The sequence below is a fragment of the Adiantum capillus-veneris genome, chromosome 15 (genome assembly GCF_014529385.1).
Source record: "Adiantum capillus-veneris isolate H3 chromosome 15, ASM1452938v2, whole genome shotgun sequence".
NCBI classification, from domain to species: Eukaryota; Viridiplantae; Streptophyta; class Polypodiopsida; order Polypodiales; family Pteridaceae; genus Adiantum; species Adiantum capillus-veneris.
Window position 1 is genome coordinate 142,952,290 of NC_140945.1, and position 21,328 is coordinate 142,973,617.

General features: G+C 43.1%; 1 protein-coding gene across 1 annotated transcript; it reads right to left on the reverse strand.

The window, feature by feature from the left end:
- Positions 1 to 16,251: 16,251 nt before the first annotated feature.
- On the reverse strand, positions 16,252 to 20,570 carry LOC147441603 (uncharacterized). The gene is made up of 4 exons (XM_086483456.1): positions 20,531 to 20,570; positions 17,221 to 17,652; positions 16,479 to 16,555; positions 16,252 to 16,353 (listed from the first exon to the last, which is right to left on the reverse strand). Exons 1-4 carry the CDS (start codon positions 20,568 to 20,570, stop codon positions 16,252 to 16,254), a joined length of 651 nt encoding a protein of 216 aa, XP_086339582.1.
- Between the last annotated feature and the right edge of the window lie 758 nt (positions 20,571 to 21,328).

A 21,328-nucleotide genomic window follows, 5' to 3' on the forward strand; every position in this document is an offset into this window, starting at 1 on the left:
CTGGAACGATGTCGTAGGGTAACATAGGGATCCTCTACCCGCTAGAAAAAGGACTAATGAATAGGCTTTATCTTCTCTACCCCATAGACGAGGACGACTAAGATTTCAAGAGAGAGGTAATTTCATAATAACTAATATCTAATTCTCCTAAATGATTTTCTCATGTTAAAATGATCATTTAATATGGGGAAGTGCCAGGGGAGAAAAAGCTAGAATATTGGTTAAGCTGGCAGACCGGCCACGATAGGGATCCAAAGGAGGGAAAATAGGGATCCAAAGGGGGGGGGGGGCATCTGCAAAAGAGAAAGGTGCAACAATGGGCTTTAAAGACCCTAAGGTTTATCCCATTAAGACTTCCAAAATGCTAAGGTTCCAAAAATCGAAGGTTGTGTCCAATGGCTAAGCTTAGGAAAATTGGATGCTTTGTGTGTGTGTAAAAAAGTCTTCACAAATCCTACAAAGGAGGGCGTCATTGACAGCTTTGAGTTGGATGCAACACATTACGGAGTGCCAGGTAGAGCCTTTACCTCCACTTTTGATGGATTGCTTCGCGACACGAGCTTATTGGTTGGAGGGGTTTGATCTTAAAGTTGAGGTTCAGACATTGTGCCCTTCCCGGTCTTGTGCCTTGGTAAACCGCATGCAGGTGACTTCATCTTGCAGCCTACAACTTGATTGTATAGTAAAGAGAATAAGCTTATGAGCATGCAGAGAAAGACTAATGCCTACAACCCCAAGTGCTACAATATGATGCATGCAAAGCTTGACTTCGGTAAAGCAGACAGGAAAAATGGGACATGCAAATTGTTTATGAGCATGATTGGCGACCTCTGTTTACAAAAAGGATGCATGTCTTATGAGCACGAGGAGAAAGATTAATGCATGCATACCTATAGCTCCAAGTGCTACAATATTCATGATGCATGCAAAGCTTCACTTCAAAAGCAACAGAAAAACGGCACATGCAGACATGGAAACCTCAACAATTCAAAACGGCAGTAGGTGAACGTCCTCAATCCGCCAAAGCAAAGTCAAGAGTGAATGAGATGTCTACACACCTCAGCAGTAGGGTCGTCCTATGAAAAGTCACATCACACATACCTTGAAATGATGACTGAGACGCCCCTCCCTATAATCAATGGCCCTTCCAACTACTAAGGCCATTAACATTTTTAAATTCCCCTTTTCTTTTTTGAATTTATCACAAATTCCTTTCCAAAGTAGTCTTTTGGTGGTACCCCAAAAAGTGAAATAGTGGTACCACCAATACATGCTTAAACCCCCATGTCTACTGAGAAATTTAGAGTTGTCGAATGTACCTTTTATGCCCTTGGGGATTGGTTCATACTCTCCAATTAAAAAAATTACATAGACATTTTCCAAATGTTTCCAAGTTCGTATGCTATGAGCATATTCCAAACTTCGGAAGTTTCTAAGAAAAATACCCCAAATTAAATTCTTGCTCCACATATGTTCATCAAGGAGATGAGACAGAATGAGTGTAATTGCTCTTAGCTAATATGCACCCATATCAAAGCAGAAGAGAATTGACCTTCTCAAGTTTTCATGGAGACGACCTTATCAAATCATGCAGGGAATCATGAGGTTATCCAATATTACAAGAGATAGCTCTTGAAGCTTAGCTATCAATGTCATCCAACTATCAAAATCGGTTTGACAGAAGCAACATTTGCTTGTCAAGTTAGCATTGTATAAAGTCTTCAAGATGGAATAAGTTCAAAAATGAAACTTAAATTTAAGGTACTTACCAATTTTTTTATGATCATCACCGTTGGCAGTGGAAATTGTAGCATCATGTGGCATGATTATGCTTTCAATGTACTTCGTGTACTTATTTTGCATGCAATCTACCAAGCTGTAATTTTTGTGGAGTGAGTATGCATCGAATGTATGTGGAAATTGTAGCATCATGTGGCATGATTATGCTTTCAATGTACTTTGTGTACTTATTTTGCATGCACTTTGCCAAGCTGTAATTACTGTGGAGTGAGTATGCATCAAATGTATATACATAGATATGGGGCCAAGGGTTCCCCTCCGCTTGATAGCACAAGGAGGACATAGCAAAATTATAGTAGGCAACAAAATCTGAGTTGGCTATTACAACTTGCATTCACCTTGGAGAACCCGTCGGATCCCACTGCTTGGCCAACAATCGGTTGATATTTTACTGTATCAAGTTAAACAAAAAACGTGCTTAGGAACCATGTCCTTACACTCACAATAAAAAATAACAACAGGCCTTGCCTTTACGTCAATATTTTAACTTGTTGAAATTCATCCGTAGAATCCTAGGATCCATGCCCTAGCTAATCCAAAACTCTGAATGAGAGAGAAAGAAGCCTTGTTTCATAGGATAATCCACATGCCATGGAATATGAAAATTGTGGCTAAAGTGCTTGCATTACGGTGCATGTTAGTCCTTTCAAATTGCCAATCGAAGTCCAAATGGCCAAGTTATGAGCCGACAAAGTTTCGTTGGGGGCTAGTTCAATGTGTTTTGACTGCCTTGATAGGTGTGTTTTTAGGAGTCTTTTTGGGCCCACCAAGGTTCTCAAGGGTAGTATGCAGCATGTGGGATTGGAAAGAAGCGATGACTTGTTAATCAAGATCTTGGGTGGCAAGATATGCTAGGCTAAAGTTGCGTGATTACAACAGGGGCAATGAGTCATATGATTTTTTGCCAAGTTGGGGCCTGCCATTCAAGGGCACGGAGAAGTCAAAATGCAAAGAGGGTGGGTGGAATCAAAGTTCAGGATATGAGCTTTGGCAAGGGCTTATTGCATGTTCAAAGGGTATGGGCATTGGAAGTTAGGAGCTCCCTAAGAGGCATCTAAAAAGCCTTCTTTTAATGAAGTTGGGGGAGGGGGGGGGGGTTTCAACCCATAGAGTGCACGTTAACATGGACATGCCACATGGTGTCTGTAAAATCCCATATGTGTAGGGAACTATTATGCACAAAGTGTATATATATTGAGTGAGAACTCTCTCATAAGTGTCCAAAGGGAGGAAGAGGGAACCCCCCCTCTCGTAAGACAAGGGAAGCTAGAACCTGAGAGTCCACCACCCAAACACCCACTATATAGCATAGCCCCTGGCCCTTTGCCATAGTTGGAATCCCTTTCCACACTGCCTAGCCCAGCCCTACCCTTGTCTAGTCCGGCATTGCCGGTGTCCTGACATTATTCCCCCCTTAAGAAGAGTTTTCGTCCTCAAAAACAAAAGTGGGAAACTTCTTCTTAAGAACACTAATGTTTTCCCAAGTGGCACCTTCCTCAGGCCGGTCTTTCCGCTTGATTAAGGCTTGTTGACGTACACTGTTGGACGGATATGCCGAGACGGGCGTCAGCACAGCGAGAACTCACCTAACAAGATTTGTCAGCTAAGGACGAAGCTCGACCCACAGGCGCGTGGAAGCAAGCATAGGGTGTCAATCTACACTCGACCAACTCCTAACTAATTCCTACAGAGGTCTCTACCCAATGTCTAAGCTACTGCCTTCAGGAGTGCATGAGAGGAAACTTCCTACAACGCTTTCTAGAGCCAAATACCCATCAAGCAATCTCGAAATGCCACAGAACTTGAAGGAGACCCTACTAATACCAATAGGTCGCTCTCCCTAAGGTCTATGAACCAACACCCCAACCCAGAACACCTGATGCAAAATCACGTAGGATGTCTGGCCGAAATTTGCAGGTCGTCATTTTGGAAAACTAAAGTGCCTAACGTGTAGCTCTACTCAATGCGAACGCGTGGATATGCCGCAATGCAAAAACAGATAACGTATGCTCACCGAATCACCAGATGAAGCTTGTAGATAGAGCTCGCAAAACCGGACTGTATGCGCGCAATGTAGGTATTGGCGTGTAGCTCTCGTCGAGGGCAACACACTGCACTTCTCCGCACTCAATTCCGACCACCGGTGCGCGCATAGCATCAAGATGAAGCTCTCACTCTCTCTCGTACACAGTACGCTCACTCACATACTTCAAACTTTTTAAAATGAAAAAGGGTTTTTCATTAAGGTTAAAAACTGGTATAAATACCTTACAATCTCAAACCCTAATGTTCCAATTTAACCATCTACTCAATCTAAATGTCAAAATTGGGATACAATCTGGAAACTTCTGTAAGCCCCAATATTTACAAAGGTGAAATGTCGGGTTTTCTCAATAAATGAATAATTACAAAAAATAATAATCCGCCGAGCAGTCATTTTCCGTAGGGTGTGTCCAACTTCTAACACTCCCCCCCTCCTTGTTCACATTGTCCCCGACATGGCTGTTGAGCTGCTTCTTCATCTTATGCTTTCTCTCATCTTGAGCAGTGACTCGTATCTTGCATGTTGAGCTAGTAGCGTCGGGCCGAATATATCTATGCTGATTGTGAAGAAGCCGGTGTAGAAAGCTTCTTCAAAGGCCTGGAGGTGATAGGATGGCAAAAACATGATCCTTTGGTACAATGCATGTATCACCTCCTTGGAAGGCTGACCAGACAGATCGTATGCACATCTGTATGTATCTTGAAAGAAGAAGATACTGTCTGTCGCCTGGCCTGGTTTGAACGTCTTGAAGACTGCCAAAAGTGTTTTGCAAATCTTTCTCATCATAATGCAAGATAGGTCAGGCGAGCCAGTGAACAATTTGATGGCGCCCGTTAGGGTTTTCACCATGTATTTCTCACTTATTCTCTCACTTGCCTTCGAGCCTGGCAGCTTTGAGTAATTTAGCCAAGTAGGTTGGCTTCTTTGCAATAGCTCATGGGCCTTCCACATCCGCATCCTTGGTAGAGGTCAAAAACTTAGGTTATCTCTGATGACTTTAGGTGCCTCTACCAGATGGATTAGATATTGTGGATATTTTGTCAGCCATGCCTTTCTCCACCTGGGTTGAGAGTCGACTATCAACTTTACTCCTTCAGGCTTGGAGATGTCTGCTTGGCACTGTTGGCTCCTCTCTGATCCGCTTGTTGATTGTGGCAGCTTCATATTTCAGCAGAGGATATGGGAGAGAGGGCTGTAGCCATTCACACCGAAGGTTGCTGGCATCTATCTTCTGAATAGTTATTGATTTAAAGACCCTCTGCTCCCATTTCAAAGCTTCTCTGGCTGTGTCTTTGATTGCTGCTTCTATTGCCTTTTGTAGCTTCTCTTCTTCTTCTTGTGTCAGATCTTGTGGCTCTTGAGAGGGTCCTACAAGGATTTCCTCTTGCATGGTGGTGTCCAATGGATTTGCCACATTCTCTAAGTCTATTCCCTCCATGGCTGTTGGCTCGGTGCTAAACTGCTCTTCTGTTTGCTGCTGGCCTCTCAGCTCTTCTATTTGCTTCTGAAATGTCTTCTTTTCTGGTTCAGCTTGTTCTCCCATATTCACAAGGTGGTTGTTCAAATCGGCATTTATCTTTTCCGCCTCCTCGAGCTTTCTCTTGATGCCTTCTAGCTCCTTCTTCATGGTGGTTGTGTTTTCTTCTTCCATGTGGTTTTGCATAACCACTGAGCCCTCAGCCAACATCAGTCAACTCCTTTTGGAGATCCTTCATTTGATCTTCATATAAATCCGTCTCAGAAGTAGTGTGAGTCGAGCTAGTAGCTTTGACTCTGGCAGGAGATGCCCGTAGCCATTGGATGGTTTGATCTTTGACTTTTATCTGGTCTTTAAGCTCTATTACCTCATCCTGGCTCGCCTCATTCTCTAGCTCTGCCTTTTCCTTGGTATTTCTCAGTGTTTCCACTTCCTTGGATTCTTTAGCAAGTTGTAGGGTTAGGTTGTCCCTTTCCCTCTCTGCATTTGTCAATGTCTTGCTGAGTTTTCTGTATTCTTCTTCAGCTCTTTGCAGTCTTTGAGCTGCTGCTTGATTCTCTCATTCCATCTCCTGGCATCTTTGTAATGCCATGGCCAGACTGGCTTGCAGCTCTGCTTCTTTCTCTATATGCTCTTGGTTCTATCTTTGTAGTGTGTCTAATTCGGATTTGATAAAAACTTCATTGGCTTTGAGATTAGCAATCTCACTTTCCATGGCCATTGATAGTACCCTAAGCCTGGTTAGCTTGTTCATCACCACATCCCAATCATTGATGGGTGGCTGCAGGTCCACTGTATCAGTGGCCATCTCTTTTAGTTCCACTAACCGCAGGCTCTGCATCTGTTCTTTGGGCCTTGTTCTTGCCAAGTCAAATGCTACTGTAGCTGCCTCTTCTCTTGAATATCCCGCAGCTAGTAGATCACAAAATGTGTTAAACCTTCTTTCCTCTGGATCTATCTTTTCCTCTTTTTGTTCATCTTCTTCTTGCTGCTCTTGCTCTTGGCTCTTTTCTTGTTGAAAATCTTCATGTTGCTCCTTCTTTTGTTGGTTTTGTGGAGGGCTACGAGGAGGTGGTGATGGCTGTGGACTAGATTCCGGGCTTGACGGTGGAGTTGGTGGCTTCTTCTTGAAGTCCCAGTCCGCCTTGGTCTTCTGCTCTCTTTCCTGGCCTTCCTGCTCTTCTAGCAGTTGCCGTCGTACTTCATCAACTTCTTCTTCTGTAAATGGGATATTGGGGATGTTTTCTGCCGTAGCATCCAGGATCTCAAAAATTTTGATGTAATCTTCAAACCTATCTCTGTGCACCCTTCGGGATGACCCTGACATGGCCTCTAGTGATGGCTTCCATAGCTCGCTCAAATCTCCCTTGAGGGCTCTTTCAGCTCTGAAGCTTTCCATTAGCCGCTCTAACCGTGCCGCTTTCTATGATTTTGTCTCTTTGATCGGCACTTGTATAGTTTCCTTCTTTCCCTTCTTCAACTCTGGCTGCTCCTCTTGCATGGTCTCTAACCGGCGCTTCAATCATGTGGCAACTCTGGGTGCTTTGGGTGGTTCATCCTCTTTATCTTCTTTGAGCCTTAGCCAATCATTCTGTGATGGAGGGTCAGGCCATCTTCCCTTGGCGTACAATGCCCCATAAACCACTTTCGTTATTAGCTCACCCGGCACAATGTAGGTGGGGTTCTTGTTACCCATCTTCATCAGATTGTCATGGATATAGGGAGCATAGTTGATCACCTTTGGCTTGCTCTTCTGCATTTCCCAGGTGAAGGTGGTAGAAATGGCTCCAGGCGGCATTCTGTACTTCTGTGGCTGCTTTGTACACATGTGGAAATATTGGTTGTAAAGCTGGCTCATAAAGGGAGGTTGGGAGGAGGATCCCGCCTATATAAAGGGAGGTTGGGAGGAGGATCTCAAAGCCTAGGAGTCTCTTCCACTCTCTCTCTAGGCGTGGTCTCTTTAGGTCCCTAAAAGCAAGCTCCTTGGGTGAGAATCGTGGCTTTTTTGGGCCTTTTCCATTTTTAGCCGATTTCCTTGCCAATTCGGGGAGGCTTTCCTTTTTTGGAAGTGTGTGTGTGGTGAGTGATTTCGCGAGGTCTTGGGCTTGGATGGAGCGGCATGGGGAGGTAGTACTTGCGCCATCAGCTTGCGGCCATAGCCGGCCTCACCTAGCAACACCATCGTCATCTTCTTGCTCAACAAAAGCAGCACGCTGCCTGTGAAGTTTGACTTTAAAAAAAATGCGCTATTTCACATTGTGAGGCCCTTTGGCCATTAGCCTTAGGCCTTGGCCACTACTAGTGGCCCTTCCCACAGGCAAGGCAGCGGCTTCATGTACCGGCAAGCCTACCCTAAGCTCGGGTGATCTGGTGGAAGGCAAACGATAGCAAATCCTTGTTGAGCAGGAATAACTTATCATTCCGAACCGGCTGCAAACCAGATTTGGCAGTTTCACACACCATGAATTCCAACCGATTTGCTGTTTGCATAAGATGCAAATCCGGTTATCGGCTACTACGCATTGATCGGTGTTTTCAAGTACATCCTCGGTTGCAAATCAATTGCTGATTTCGCGGTTGCTTGGGATTTACAATCCGACTTCAAATTTGGTTTTTGATTTAGTTGAAGACATAATTACCCAATTAATTATCGCAACCTGCTATGAGCTAGTGCTGAAGCTCCTCGGTGATTTCACCTCTTCGCCAATTCTACCGGGACTTGAAATTCAGCTTCTTTACGACTGCCAGCAAAGTTAGCACGGCAAACTCCTCTGCGTTCGATACGGCTATGAGTTTTTGTTGCACTCCAAGGTACTGTTTCCTCTTTTGTTCGCACAACACAGATTTGCCATGAGTGCGGAAATTGATGATCAACACATGTTTGACTTTGAATAGCAGGAATTGGCTACACCTATGGATGTCATGGGGCCGGATACTCTCATGGAGAGTACCATTGTGGAAACAGGGATGGACAATGCAAACCTAGGTGATCTATCTCTGTCTCCTCATTTATCAACCCCTCCTCCTCAGAGCGTGTTGGATATTCTAGAGGATGATAGTCAATTGACAAATGCTAGGGAGTTTGTCACTCGACAGGACTGGAAAACTTTTGATGGCCGATTTCGCAAGCTCGCTGTCAGGGTTCAGATCTTGGTTACACAAGTAGAAAATCTTACACAACTAATTTACAGAATGCTACCAGAATCAGTTCTCCACTTGCCAGCAACCCAGGGGGTTGCCAATTTACCAGTTATGACCAAAGAGGTCCAACATGTCCACGATAATTCGCTTGTCGGAACAAATCGGGGCACGACCAACGTGGTCAAGAAGCGCCTATCACCATCCGAATTTCAACGTGCAAAAAGTCAAAAATTATGCTTTATTTTCTTAGGAACACATCAAAAAAAGCAGTGCCCACATGTCGGACAACTTAAGCATGATGCATGAGTTTGTGATTTGACATAAACTCCCGTTTTGGTGCATAGCACAGTAGTTACATGGCTTCTGAACATGTTATCTTAGCCATTTTCTCATACTTGAATATGGATTTTCAGCGTATTGTAAGTTTTTTTTGAATTGGGTACTGCTACGCCCCAATTGTTTTTCAGCCATAGTCATTTTTGGTACGACCAGTCAAATCATCTCGTCTTATACGATCTGCTGAAAACATTATGAGATGCATGCAAGATCACTGAATTAAGGTGTATATGATACACGTGTCCTACAAATTTACGTCTCGCATTTACTTTTGACAGTATTGTGAAAAGCCAAATGCTTGGCAAATTTCACATGACACAAGGCTTCTAATTCGTACTCCGATTAACTCGGCGACAAGAGCAGTTGGCAACCAAGTTTGGGGCACCTACATTATTTAGGATATCATCTCATCGAATCCCTACCAGTCTAGCCGGTGCAAGGCACTTATGGTGTTGACTTTTACGGTTGTCACGGTAGCCACGGGCTTCCGTTTTTGTATGCAAGGCATGCTACCCAAATGGTATAAAGTACGTTCTCACAAATCACTCTGTCAAGGACACTATTTGTTACGCATTGATTACCATAATTTTTGGTTGCTATCAAGGCACACAAAACAACCTAAAACTCTACTGGATTCACAACCCATACACGGTAGACAGTCAAGATTTGACTTGTGTTCCCTCTCGCGATGCGAGCATCATACAATTAGATGGTTGCATGCTTATAGGATAAGCTTCCAGTCAGGCATAAGATTTCTAAGTGCACACATTCTGGGCACACACAAACTATTTAAGGAAAGTTCCTCAGCCCAGCATGCTCTTTGGTTCGTTCTTCACCTTTTTTTCTAAGGAACAACATGAAAATTTTCTACGAAGTTTGTTTCATGTTTTCTCCTGAGCCAAGATGCTCTACAATTCTCAGCTAAAAATTGGGAAAGGTGCCATTCACATTTATTTTATCGGTTTATCAATTGAACACTCATTGCCATATGGGCTATGAACCACGCACGCTGGCTACGGGCCATTGCTAAATCTAGGATACGATCCACTTCTTGGTATTCCTTGGATGCTTGTTCTCAAGATTGAATAGCTCTACCCAGTGGAGTACACATTAATGTTAATTGACAAGAAAGCGTCTTGTCATTACAGATATCATTACGAATGTTTAGGGTGTCATTTTTTTCACTACATGTTTTCAGTGCAAACGCTCATGTGCGTTTCTTGATAATCTTAACCTCACACCGACTGATCTCTACCACGGAGTATAGACGCAGCAATCAAGGGTGACAACATGGTTGTAAGGGATCGGTAGTTCACTCGTGTGGGGACTGAGCGAGTGATTGCTACATCACCCCATAGGCATTAAGGATCCCAGTTTGATCTGCATCGAGGATCACAGTTGATCTCTACTAGTTCTACTTTTTAAGTTAATTCCACTCAATCTGTACACGGATAACTATGTTGGTTACCGTTATCTCCTAGTTGAGCAGTTTCTACAAAGAAGTCTTATCAAGGGATTTGACTATGTAGATTCTAATTCAAGGCTTGGGTTGCAAAGGCAACAACCAGGGTTCCCAGTGCAATACTATTTGTTTTTCAGGTAGGGGACGTGCTCCTCTCCATTTGCATATAGGTAAGTGTACATTATGTTATTTCATTTTCATAACAGGTAAATGTACATTATGTTATTGCATTTGCATACAGGTAAGTGTACTAATTTGGTGTCAATTTCATGTTTAGTATGCTTTGATTGGTTTTTTCAAGACATCTAAGTACGCTTGAATGTTACAGAGCCATGCCAAGGGCATGTCGGCACAAAGTATTTTGGGCCAAGTGTCCAATATATCTTTCTGTCTTATGCTCTTACGAAACTACTTGTAAGGTTCAATTTGGCACATGTTATCACATGGGATACAACATGGTCTAGGAACTCAAGTAGTTCGGTTTAGCCAGTGGAGCAAGACTAATGAGGGTCCCTCTCACTCCCGTCGTAGAGTGTTTGCAGTTACCTCCACAGACAAGTACATCTTGTACTTGAAGGATGTTCCTTTTTACACATCCTTACATGAGACATATTCCAGGGTATAAGTATGTTTAACTTGTCATGCTTTTTGGCGTCCCGGACAATGCTAGTAAGAGGTGCCTGTTAGCATCTAGTCAAAACCAAAGAGCAAGTGAAGTTTGAAATTTTAATAACCATAAGATATATTATTTGTTCCCTCCCATATGGGGTGTGGCCTCTGTTTTCAGTTACAACGACGACGTGGGGTGTGGCATCTGCTCTCTCTCTCTCTCTCTCTCTCTCTCTCTCTCTCTCTCTCTGCGACACAGACTCCCTCTCTGTCTCACTCTCAGACCAGTTTACAGTTTGCCCTGTTCCTAGTTCCTACTCCCCCCCTCCCTCCCTCCCTCCCTCTCCCTCTCCTCCCTCCCTCCCTCCCTCTCCCTCTCCCCCCCCCCCCCTCTCTCTCTCTCTCTCTCTCTCTCTCTCTCTCTCTCTTGCATTGCTTCTTGCCTTGAAGTTGAGTTGTCAAAGCTTAGCAGACTTGCAGATATGGAAAACCAGAAGACAACATTATTGCCACTAGAAATGGAGGTAGAAGGGAGCCATTACAGGAAATGAATCACAACTACCAGCATCCAGCTCTTTCTATTATTAGGAAATATGAGACAGAAAGAAAGAGTAAACAGCGGGAACACCGACAGATAACTAAGCGAGGACATCATGCCGTCGACGATGAGGAGAAAAGGAAAATCTCCTTCGAGATTGTGAAAGCTTTCAAGAGCAGGACTGAAGGTCTCAACAAAGAAGCAAAGTGTAAAATCTGGAATCTTGTTGCTCAACATCCGCTTGTTCGGGCAATCCGTGATCAGTCTTTAGAGGAGGAGGCTGCTGTGCAGAGTGCAATTGTCTCCAATGTCCGCAACACACTAGCTATCGTCAAGCAGCCAGATTCTAACGAGGAGCTGCTTTTGAAGAATGCATCATTGCAGATGATGATAAATTCAAAGGAAAACATGCCTATTGCCAAATTCTCCAGGGTCCTAAAAGTCGACCGTCGCAGCTTGTTCAAAGCAAAATCATGGCAGGTGAAGTCTGGTGTCAATGCTTGACTGTTTTCATTGGCTGGATGTCACAAGCAACACCGTCATAGCCCTATCATAGATGAAATTAAGGAATTGGTCTACACATTTTGGACAGAGGAGACTCGTGTTTCACCCAACAAGAAGGATGTTTGTCGAAGAGAGTGGGAAGGAAAAGCTACATAAAACACCTTGTGCACCTCCTGGATGAGTCTCAGGTGATCAATGACATACTTGCGCCATAACTTATGCATTCTAGCATGCTAGTAATCTACCTAGCATACAGAGCATGCTAGTTATCACAATATGTTATGCTATGTATGCCGCCTAGCATGTGTGCTAGTTAGCATAGTCTCACTCCTAGTATGCTGGGTATGCTGTTTAGCATGATAAGTATGCTGTGTAGCACAATATGTAAGCTACAATAACACCCTTTATGCTAGTTAGCATACCTATTATGCTAATTAGCATGCTCTGTATGTTCTTTGACACAATGAGTATGCTAGCTACCTTTCGTAGTATGCTAACTAGCATAATGGGTAAGCTGGTTTATGGTATATGCTACTTAGCATTCCTGTATGGTGGGTATGGTGTTCAACATAAATCTTCTGCTAGTTAGCATGCCTAGTGATCTTGAAGACTACGTTGGTTAGCACAATATATATGCTACTTTAACACCTTTTATGCTAGTGTGGTGGCTATGCTATTCAACATAACAAGTGTGCTGGTTAACACAATATGTATGCTAGTTAGCATACCTTCTATTCTTCTTAGCACACTTTGTGTGGTTAACCATGACTCATATGTTAAACTACACACTGATTTTTCTTGTTAGCACAGCTAGTTTGCTAGTTAGCATACTCAGCTGTGCTAACTAGCAATATAGCATGTTAGTAAGCATACTCAGCTAGCTAACTAGCATGCTGAGTATGCTAGTTAGCACAGCTAAGAATGCTAAGTAGCATAACAGGTAAGCTGGTTTATGCTAGTATGCTAGTTAGCATATTCAGCGATGCTAACTAGCATACTCAGCATGCTAACTAGCATGCTCATGAGTATGCTAGTTAGCACAACTGAGAATTCTAAGTAGCATAATGGGTAAGCTGATTTATGCTAGTTAGCATTCGTAGTGTGCTGGCTATGCTGTTCAACATAATAAGTGTGCTGGTTAACACAATATGTATGCTAGTTAGCATACCTTCTATTCTTCTTAGCACACATTCATGTGGTTAACAATGACTCATATGCTAAATTACACACTGATTATGCTTGTTAGCATGGCTAGTATGCTAGTTAGCATATTCAGCTATGCTAACTAGCATGCTGATGAGTATGCCTCGTATGCTAAACTACACACTGATTGTGCTTGTTAGCACAGCTAGTATGCTAGTTAGCATACTCAGCATGCTAGTTAGCATGCTGATGAGTATGCTAACTAGTATGCTGATGAGTATGCTAGTTAGCACAGCTAGTATGCTAACTCAGCATGCTAACTAGCATGCTGATGAGTATGCCTCGTATGCTACACTACACGCTGATTGTGCTTGTTAGCACCGCTAGTATTCTAGTGAGCATACTCAACATGCTAACTAGTATGCTTAGTATACAATGTTATACCCAGTTACATGCATGTTAGGACCATACAACGTGCTGTTTAACACACCAATTTGTTTCTATGGTGGATGTATTAAGTAGCAATGCGTATAGTCCTGTTTGGAGTGGATTATTTCTCCTAGTAAACATACTGATCAAATATGGATATTGCAGGTTGAGCTCTTTCAAAGATTCAAACAAAAACATCCAGATTGCAAGATTGGCATGAGGATGTTTGAGATGTTAAAGCCATTCTTTTGCAGGAGGCTGAAGGATAGGTACACATGCTGTTGCGAATACCATGTGCAGATGACCTTTTTGAAAGACGCAATGAACCACATGCACTCTCGTGCTTTTGGGCTGCATGATACATGTTGCAACTGTGTATGCAATATCTGTGCTACAAGCAAGAACATTAGCAGAGGCTGCCTGGCTTCACATCACACGTTCAAAGGTGTCACACAGATGTGGGAGTCCGTTCTCTATCCAAAGACAACAAATGCAGTTTTCCATAGAAGGGAATTCCTGATGGGAGACTGTAAGATATGTGGAGTAAAGAAGTTACAATTATGTTGCTTAGAAACAGCAAATCCAGGTAAGAGTATTAATGTGAAAGTATTTGCGTATGTAGAAGCAAAAGACAGGCATGGAAACAGTAAGAAAAGAAAAGATCTTTTGCATAAAGAAATGCAGTGCTGGGAGTTTCTTCGACTGTTGCAGACCAAGTTGAAGCTCTTCATCACTCATAACTATGTGGCACGATGGCAAGGACAACAATTTAAGGATTGTATACTTTGCTTTCCGGATGATGTCATTGTCTCAGTTGTTGACTTTGCTGAGAATTACGCCTTCAAGGAGCAAAATGAGATTTAGTCAATGCATTGGCACTCTAGTCAAGTAACTATTTTTGTACACATAACGTACTACCACAAGGCAGGGGAGGTAGTCAAAACAATCCACTTCTTCATATCAAATGATAGGGTGCATGACACATTGTTTGTGCAACATTGCTTCATGCTACACCGTGACTGGTTACAACAAGAGGGTGTCACTTGTAAACAACATTGGGTGTGGTCACATGGTGCGGCCTCGCAATTCAAGGGAGCCAGGCCTTTCTACTTTGTTGCAAGATATGGTGGACTCACAGGGATTGGGATGAGCTGGTTCTTCTTTGGATCAGGGCATGGCAAGGGCGAGCATGATGGTACAGGAGCAGTTGTGAAAAGAACCTTGACCCATGAACAACTAAAACCTAATGGAGCTATATTGCAGTGTGAAGCAGATGTGGTTTCTTATTGCCAGCCAACCTATCGCAGGGAGCACCTGCATCATATCCTTCAAAAGAAAGGGAATGTGCTCGTGTGTTCTTTGAGGTTAAAGAGGGATATGTTAATAGGGAAGTTAAGTGGAATTGTGCCACTGTGGCAAAAAATCGCTCTTTGCATGCTGTTCGTGGTCACAACCCGCAGGATCCAACTGCCCTTGCAACAAGAAAGTTGGCATGCTTATGTGATGCATGCATGAACGGAAGGTGGAATCGCTGCATCAATAAAGCTCACGTGGAGGCTTGGGATTATCAGATTCTGCCATTACTTGAGCAAATAGATGAAGTTTCGATAGAGGAAGTCCTTGGCTATGATGACTTCACATACGAAGGTCATCATGATGTGTTGAGTAGCGCTCTATGTTCTGGAGACACATTTGCTGTAAATCCAGATGCTTTAACCAACGCTGCCAGATGCTTTAACCAACGCCGAAGATGTGGATTTCTATCTGGTCAAGTGTGTGTAGAAAAGGAGAAGGTGGAGAAGGGGTACATTGATGAATGGAGCAATGTAATTGACAGAGGCTCATATGTTGTGCAAGGACTGTATTACAAGAAATTGGATGCATACACCTTCAAGCTAGACCACAAGAAGCCTATCGTCCACCTACTTTCACATCTGGTGCGATGTATCAAAATACCCATGGAGCACGTACCAAGGAGAAGGCAGGTGTACACAATCACTCCAGAAAGCTATGAAGCAATCTGTAATAGCATGCCCTTTAGCTTTTAAGTTGTATCCACTGGATTTTCTATATACCACTTTGCTGTAAGGGTATGAAGTTTTATTATAAAGTTGGTTTTGTGTCAGCATGCTAACTATCAAACTGTTTACATTAATTGCCAACATCAAATTATTTACACAGGGTTCAATTTTACAATGACAGTCACTGCCCCAAAAACCCTTAAGGCCTCCTCGGAGGGCGCTTGTAGTGACCGGGCTGTCCTTCTCGCTGTTTGTCTTCTTCCTGCTGCCTCTTTTCTTTTCTCTCTACTTCCTCCTTTCTCTTTGCTTCCTCCTTTCTCTCTGCTTCCTCCTCTGCTTCTAGGTTGGCACTATGCTGCTCACTTTCTCTTCTTTCCCTCTCCAGCTTTTCTTTCTCTCTTTCTGCTTCTAGGTCAGCTTCCCGCTGTTTGCAATGAATTTCTTCCAGTCTTTTAGCCTCTATATCCCTCTTTTGAATGTCAAGAAAACGTTTGACGATTGCATCAAAAAACTCATCTGAGCCTGTCTCAAACACATTATCAGACACATATGCTTTCCGATCATCCGTTTGCAGCCAAAGAAAAAGCAGGACTTCAAAGTTTCTATAAGGAACTTTTTCCTCTGCTCGGCACTCTGGTGCTCTAGACTGGGAGTAACAAGCCAAGTTTGTGGTGGGTTCTGAAACACTTTGTAGAAGCTATTATTGATTGTAAGTGTGTTTTGGGCGTTGTACCCCGGAGTGTGTTTCTAGAACAAGGATAAGTCTTTCATAAACACAGGTTTTCTCTGGATCTGCCAGGATTGCTTTGTACAGTGCGCTTGAGCAAAAAACCCAGTAATCTTTGGCACCTGCTCTTTAAAAACAGTACGGAAAATACTCATGACTTTACTATGGAGGCTTGTGCTCCATATAAACACATTAAAGAACTGCAGGCACCAGTCCAAAAAAAAAGGGTGTCCTTGCGAGAGAACACCTGCATATCAAGTACATCGTATTTCAGCATTTCATCTGCGTATGCCGGGGGCTTTTCACCAAAGCGAGGCTCTACCACTGCCACCAAAAGACCATTCAGGTCCACCACCAGAGCCCTTTTTTCATCACATAAACGCTTAGGCACCCATATTAGGTCTGGTAGAGGATACCATTCAGCAAAAATAACTGGCCCACTTGGGTGCACATAATTTAGGCGCTCAATAATACTAGGGGCAAGCTGTGAATATCGTTCAAGGGGTTTTTCAATCTCCATTTTCTGTCTCCTTAACTGCCTGGCTTTGTGGACTCGCCATCTCCGTAATTTTTGCCATTGCATGGCCGCAGTTGCATCAGGCATGACGATTAATGTCTGTTTCTCTTCCTCTGTAGGGAAACCACGATACGAAATGAACAAGTTTTAAAAAAAAAACCGCAAAAATTATAATGAACTATTACAATGAACTGCTGCTCAGATTTATATTGCACAAAAATACATTTTCATTGGAAAACAAAATGCATGTCATTTACAATACGCATTTGGGTTTCAAAATGGTCTAGCATATACAGTGAAGGGCACAACCGGGTAGGGAGCAATAAGTCTTAACACAATTTTTTGCAAGCTCTTGAGCGGGTGGCTTTCTTTTCACCTTTGGAGCTTTCAGCCTTGTCCAAACCACAGGCTGTGCTTGCAATGTCTTCGGGTACCTCTTCAAGGCCAACTTTTCTTTTCAGCTGAGCTTTACGCAAAAAACCCTCGAGAGGGCTGTTGTCACCAACTTCTTGCTCATTTTCTATGTTGTCATTCTTCAAAGTTTCCCTTGAGCCACTAGCCACTGTCTGCTGAGAAGCTTCTGCTTTGTCAGTTGCAGTAGGCATCGTTGGCACATGAGACACATGAGGAGCCATGACAAAAAAATCATCTTCTTTTTCATCTTTTGAGTTCCTGCTCACATCACCGCCTTCCTCCGCTGTTTTCATGCTTTCATTTGGCATCTGCTGGGAGCCCTCATCCACCCCTTCACTCCTTGCATCCAGCTCAACACCCTTCTCCGTCGAAGGGTTCTCACCTGTATCCAGCTCATCACTCTCCTCGATCAAAAGGTCCTCCATTACAGCCTTTCCCTTGCCCTTCGTGTCATGCACACTGCCCACATCACGGAGGGACTGCCACAGGCCTGCAACAAAAAACGTGGATTAAGACTCATATAAGCATGTCATGTATGCTAGAAAATGTTTGATATGTTGTGACTATGTGTGCGGCCTGGCATACATTGGAATCCATTATGATGACAAGCCTAGTATGCTAATTCGAATTGCTGAGTATGCTAACTAGCATATCCAATATGCTAGTTTGCATCTGGAGATGGTAGCTTACTTACTAGATTTGCCGTTATGACAAATTTACTCTAGTCTGTACACTGAGCACAAGTATGCTAATTAGCATATCCAGTCAACACACTCAGTATTCTAATTAACATTGTGGGTATGCTAATAAGCACACCCTGTACGCTAAAAGACAGTCCTTGTATGCTAGCTACTAGCAGTCCCAGTATGCTCATTAGCATATCCAATATGCTCATTAGCATACCCAGTCCAGTATGCTAATTAGCATACCCAGTCCAGTATGCTAATTAGCATACCCAGTATGCTATTTAGTATTCCCAATATGCTAATTAGCATACCCAGTATGCTATTTAGCATATCCAGTATGATAATTAGCATATCCAATATGCTAATCAGCATACTCAGTACGTGAATCAACATACCCAATATGCTAATGAGCATTCCCACTATGCTAATTAGCATACCCGGTATGCTATTTAGCATATCCAGTATGCTAGTTAGCATATCCAATACGCTAATCAGCATACCCAGTACGCTAATCAGCATACCCAGTACGCTAATCAGCATACCCAGTATGCTAATCAGCATATACAGTTTGCTAGTTAGCATTTGGATATGGTAGTTAACTTACTAGATATGCTAACATGCCAAACTTATTCTAATCTGTACACTGAGCACATGGTATGCTAATTAGCATACAAGATATGCTAATTAGCATATCCAGTTAACACACTCAATATTCTCACTGGGTATGCTAATTAGCATATCCAGTATGCTAATTAGCATACCCAGTATGCTAATTAGCATATCTAGTATGATAATTAGCATATTTTGTATGCTAATTAGCATATCCAGTATGCTAATTAGCATACCCAGTATGCTAATTATCATACAAGATATGCTAATTAGCATATCAAGTTAACACACTCAATATTCTAATTAACACACTGGGTATGCTAATTAGCACACCCTCTACAATCTTACCAGATGTTGGTGTGATTGGATGTCTTTTCCCTGTGGGTTTCCAACACCATTCTTGTGGTATCCTTTGCTGGCAGGTCACAGCTCTACATTTTGTCGACAAGGAGCATGCAGCTGCAAAGCAGAGAAAGTGGTAGCTATGCCCACAGGGCATCTTGACCGTGGCATTGGTTCCCTTTACTTCAAGTGGAAAACGGCAGCCACTGCACGGGTTGATCATCGTCCCATCGCATACCCCTTCTATACATTCTGTAAAAGTGCCCATAGCCATATTACACAGGGCAGTGGGAATGGAGGAGCCTTGTAGCATCTTGCTCATGTGCATTAGGAGCTGCAGTTGACCTTCACATGCATTCACTTTTGCTTCCATAACCTCCACATTAATCTGCACACCAAAAAAAAGAGGAGCATGGTAAGTACATAGGTTTGTTGTGCACATATTCCAATCATACGGTGGAAGCATAAAAGTCACGCACTTACACGCTGACAAGTTGAGTCAGCAGCAAGAGTGTCCTCACTGTCAAGAAATGCCAAACCTTCCAATGTCTCTATTTTTACTTTACACTCTATTTCCCTCTTTGCATCCACGCTGTCGCTCTGTAGTAACCTCTGTAATTCATTTTCAGCGTCGTGAAGCTTTTGTCTCATAGCAAGCACAAATTGGGGTGACCCTCGCAGCTTCAAACTCTGATTTTCAGTGCAGTTAGAAGATGTTCTTTAGCATCTTGTAGTTGTTTGCTGAGAATTTCAGAGGCAGCCTTTATGTGTTGCAAATTCTCAACGCCAAAAAATGACAGGCTTTCAGCTTGCTGGTGAGTGCTGGGGCGAGAGATGGGTGTCTCCTTGGTATCCTCCTTCATTTTAGCTTGCGCCTCCTCGATGTTTTGACATACATTGCGCATCCTCCACTTTTCGACATGGGCCTCGTAGTACCCTTTCTCTCGGAGGTCCTGCAAATGTTGGACAACGAATTCAGCCCAATTGAATTGCATGGCTGAGCTACTTGCAATTGCCGCCGGGCTGAATTCTTTTACAAACCCCTTGGCGAATGCAGAGTTGATCTCCATGTTTGTTGGGGGCTTCTGGTACACCTTGTAATGTAGATGCATCACCTGGTCGAACATATCAGTACGCAAACAACTGCATTAATGAGATAGTGACTACGATTCTTTGACTCTCTGAAAACACTGAACCACTCCACATCACTGATCTGATCCCACCTCACTAGTTTGGGGTTGGCACCAGCCAAGGAGAGGCCATGAACATCATTGAACTCTTCCGCTGTAATATAGAACTTGCTCTGTACTGGGACTGTAAACTTTGGAGCTTTGCATCGGCCTGCACACCCCCAAAGTCACAAGATTAGCAGATTTTTCTATTTGTTGGTAGGTAAAAAATAATTTAGCCAAGAGTGTGTTAACAGTAGGAAAGTGCAGTATTGAGCACTTCCTTCCAATTTCAAGGTTCAAATCAAACACTGGTTTGTGCTTCTTGAGCCAGACTTCGACTTGAGCGATTGTATTTCAAGTGACTATTCACAAGATGTCCTACTGCTAAAGCCGACATCAAGGGACAACTCTCCAGCCAAGACAACACCAGCAACTATCCTCGCAAATCATAATGAGGTAGAGAGAGAGAGAGAGAGAGAGAGAGAGAGAGAGAGAGAGAGAGAGAGAGAGAGAGAGAGAGAGAGAGAGAGAGAGAGAGAGAGAGAGAGAGAGAGAGTACCTGAGTCATCCTTCCCCTTTGTATGCAAGGTCTTTTCCATTGGGGATGCTGGGGAATCAGAGAGCTTCACCCTTTTCAAGGGCGGAGAAGAAGAAATAGAAAGTTCAGCCCTCGACTTTTTTTTTGGTTCTCTCTGTGACCTCTGGCCCCTGCGTCCCGCTTCTCTCCATGCATGTTGACTGCCCCACTCCGCTTCTCTCCATGCATTTTGACTGCCCCACTCCCCTCAGAGTAACACTGCGTAAATGGTTAGGAAAGTGGATTCAGGGTGGTCTCCCTATTTTGAAATATTTGATGGATTCCCACACGTTTGAAAAGTTACACTCTCATTATGCTTACAAGATATGCTTGTTGCCACATGATAACTAGCACAAAAAGCATGACAAGTTAACATGCTTACACCCTCCACATGTGGAGAATATGAGTCTCTGGACTGACACTGGCGCCATTATTTCAATTATGTGTCATGACAAAGTCCCTAGGTGCTGGTCACATCTCTTTTCTAGACCATTTTTAGCACGACATATCAAGAGCAATTTAGTGGCCAGAAACTGTCGGATACTAAGAATGACTTGTTAAGGTACAAGTACTGCTAAACAACATTACAGATAGTTGTTAATACATATAGCAAGGCTATAAGTTGTTAATGAGAAAGTTTCATTGTCTGTACCTAGAAGTGATCAATGTTTCACCTTCTATTGACATTCATACGTTTTAGCAAGGCTTGCAAAAGATTGCAACTAAAAGTATTTAGTTTCTTTTCAGAACTATTTACATTCCTTTTAATGTGTGCTAGGC

Bases quoted from the DNA above. Each gene is read 5' to 3' on its own strand.
- LOC147441603 (XM_086483456.1), bottom strand. From the start codon at position 20,570: ATGGAAAAGACCTTGCATACAAAGGGGAAGGATGACTCAG. The intron at 16,556-17,220 runs GTAAAGCTCAGC...TTTTGGTGGCAG, and splicing joins CCCTCTCGAGGGTTTTTTGC to TGGTAGAGCCTCGCTTTGGT. The intron at 16,354-16,478 runs GTGTTCTCTCGC...TTTAAAGAGCAG, and splicing joins ACGATGTACTTGATATGCAG to GTGCCAAAGATTACTGGGTT.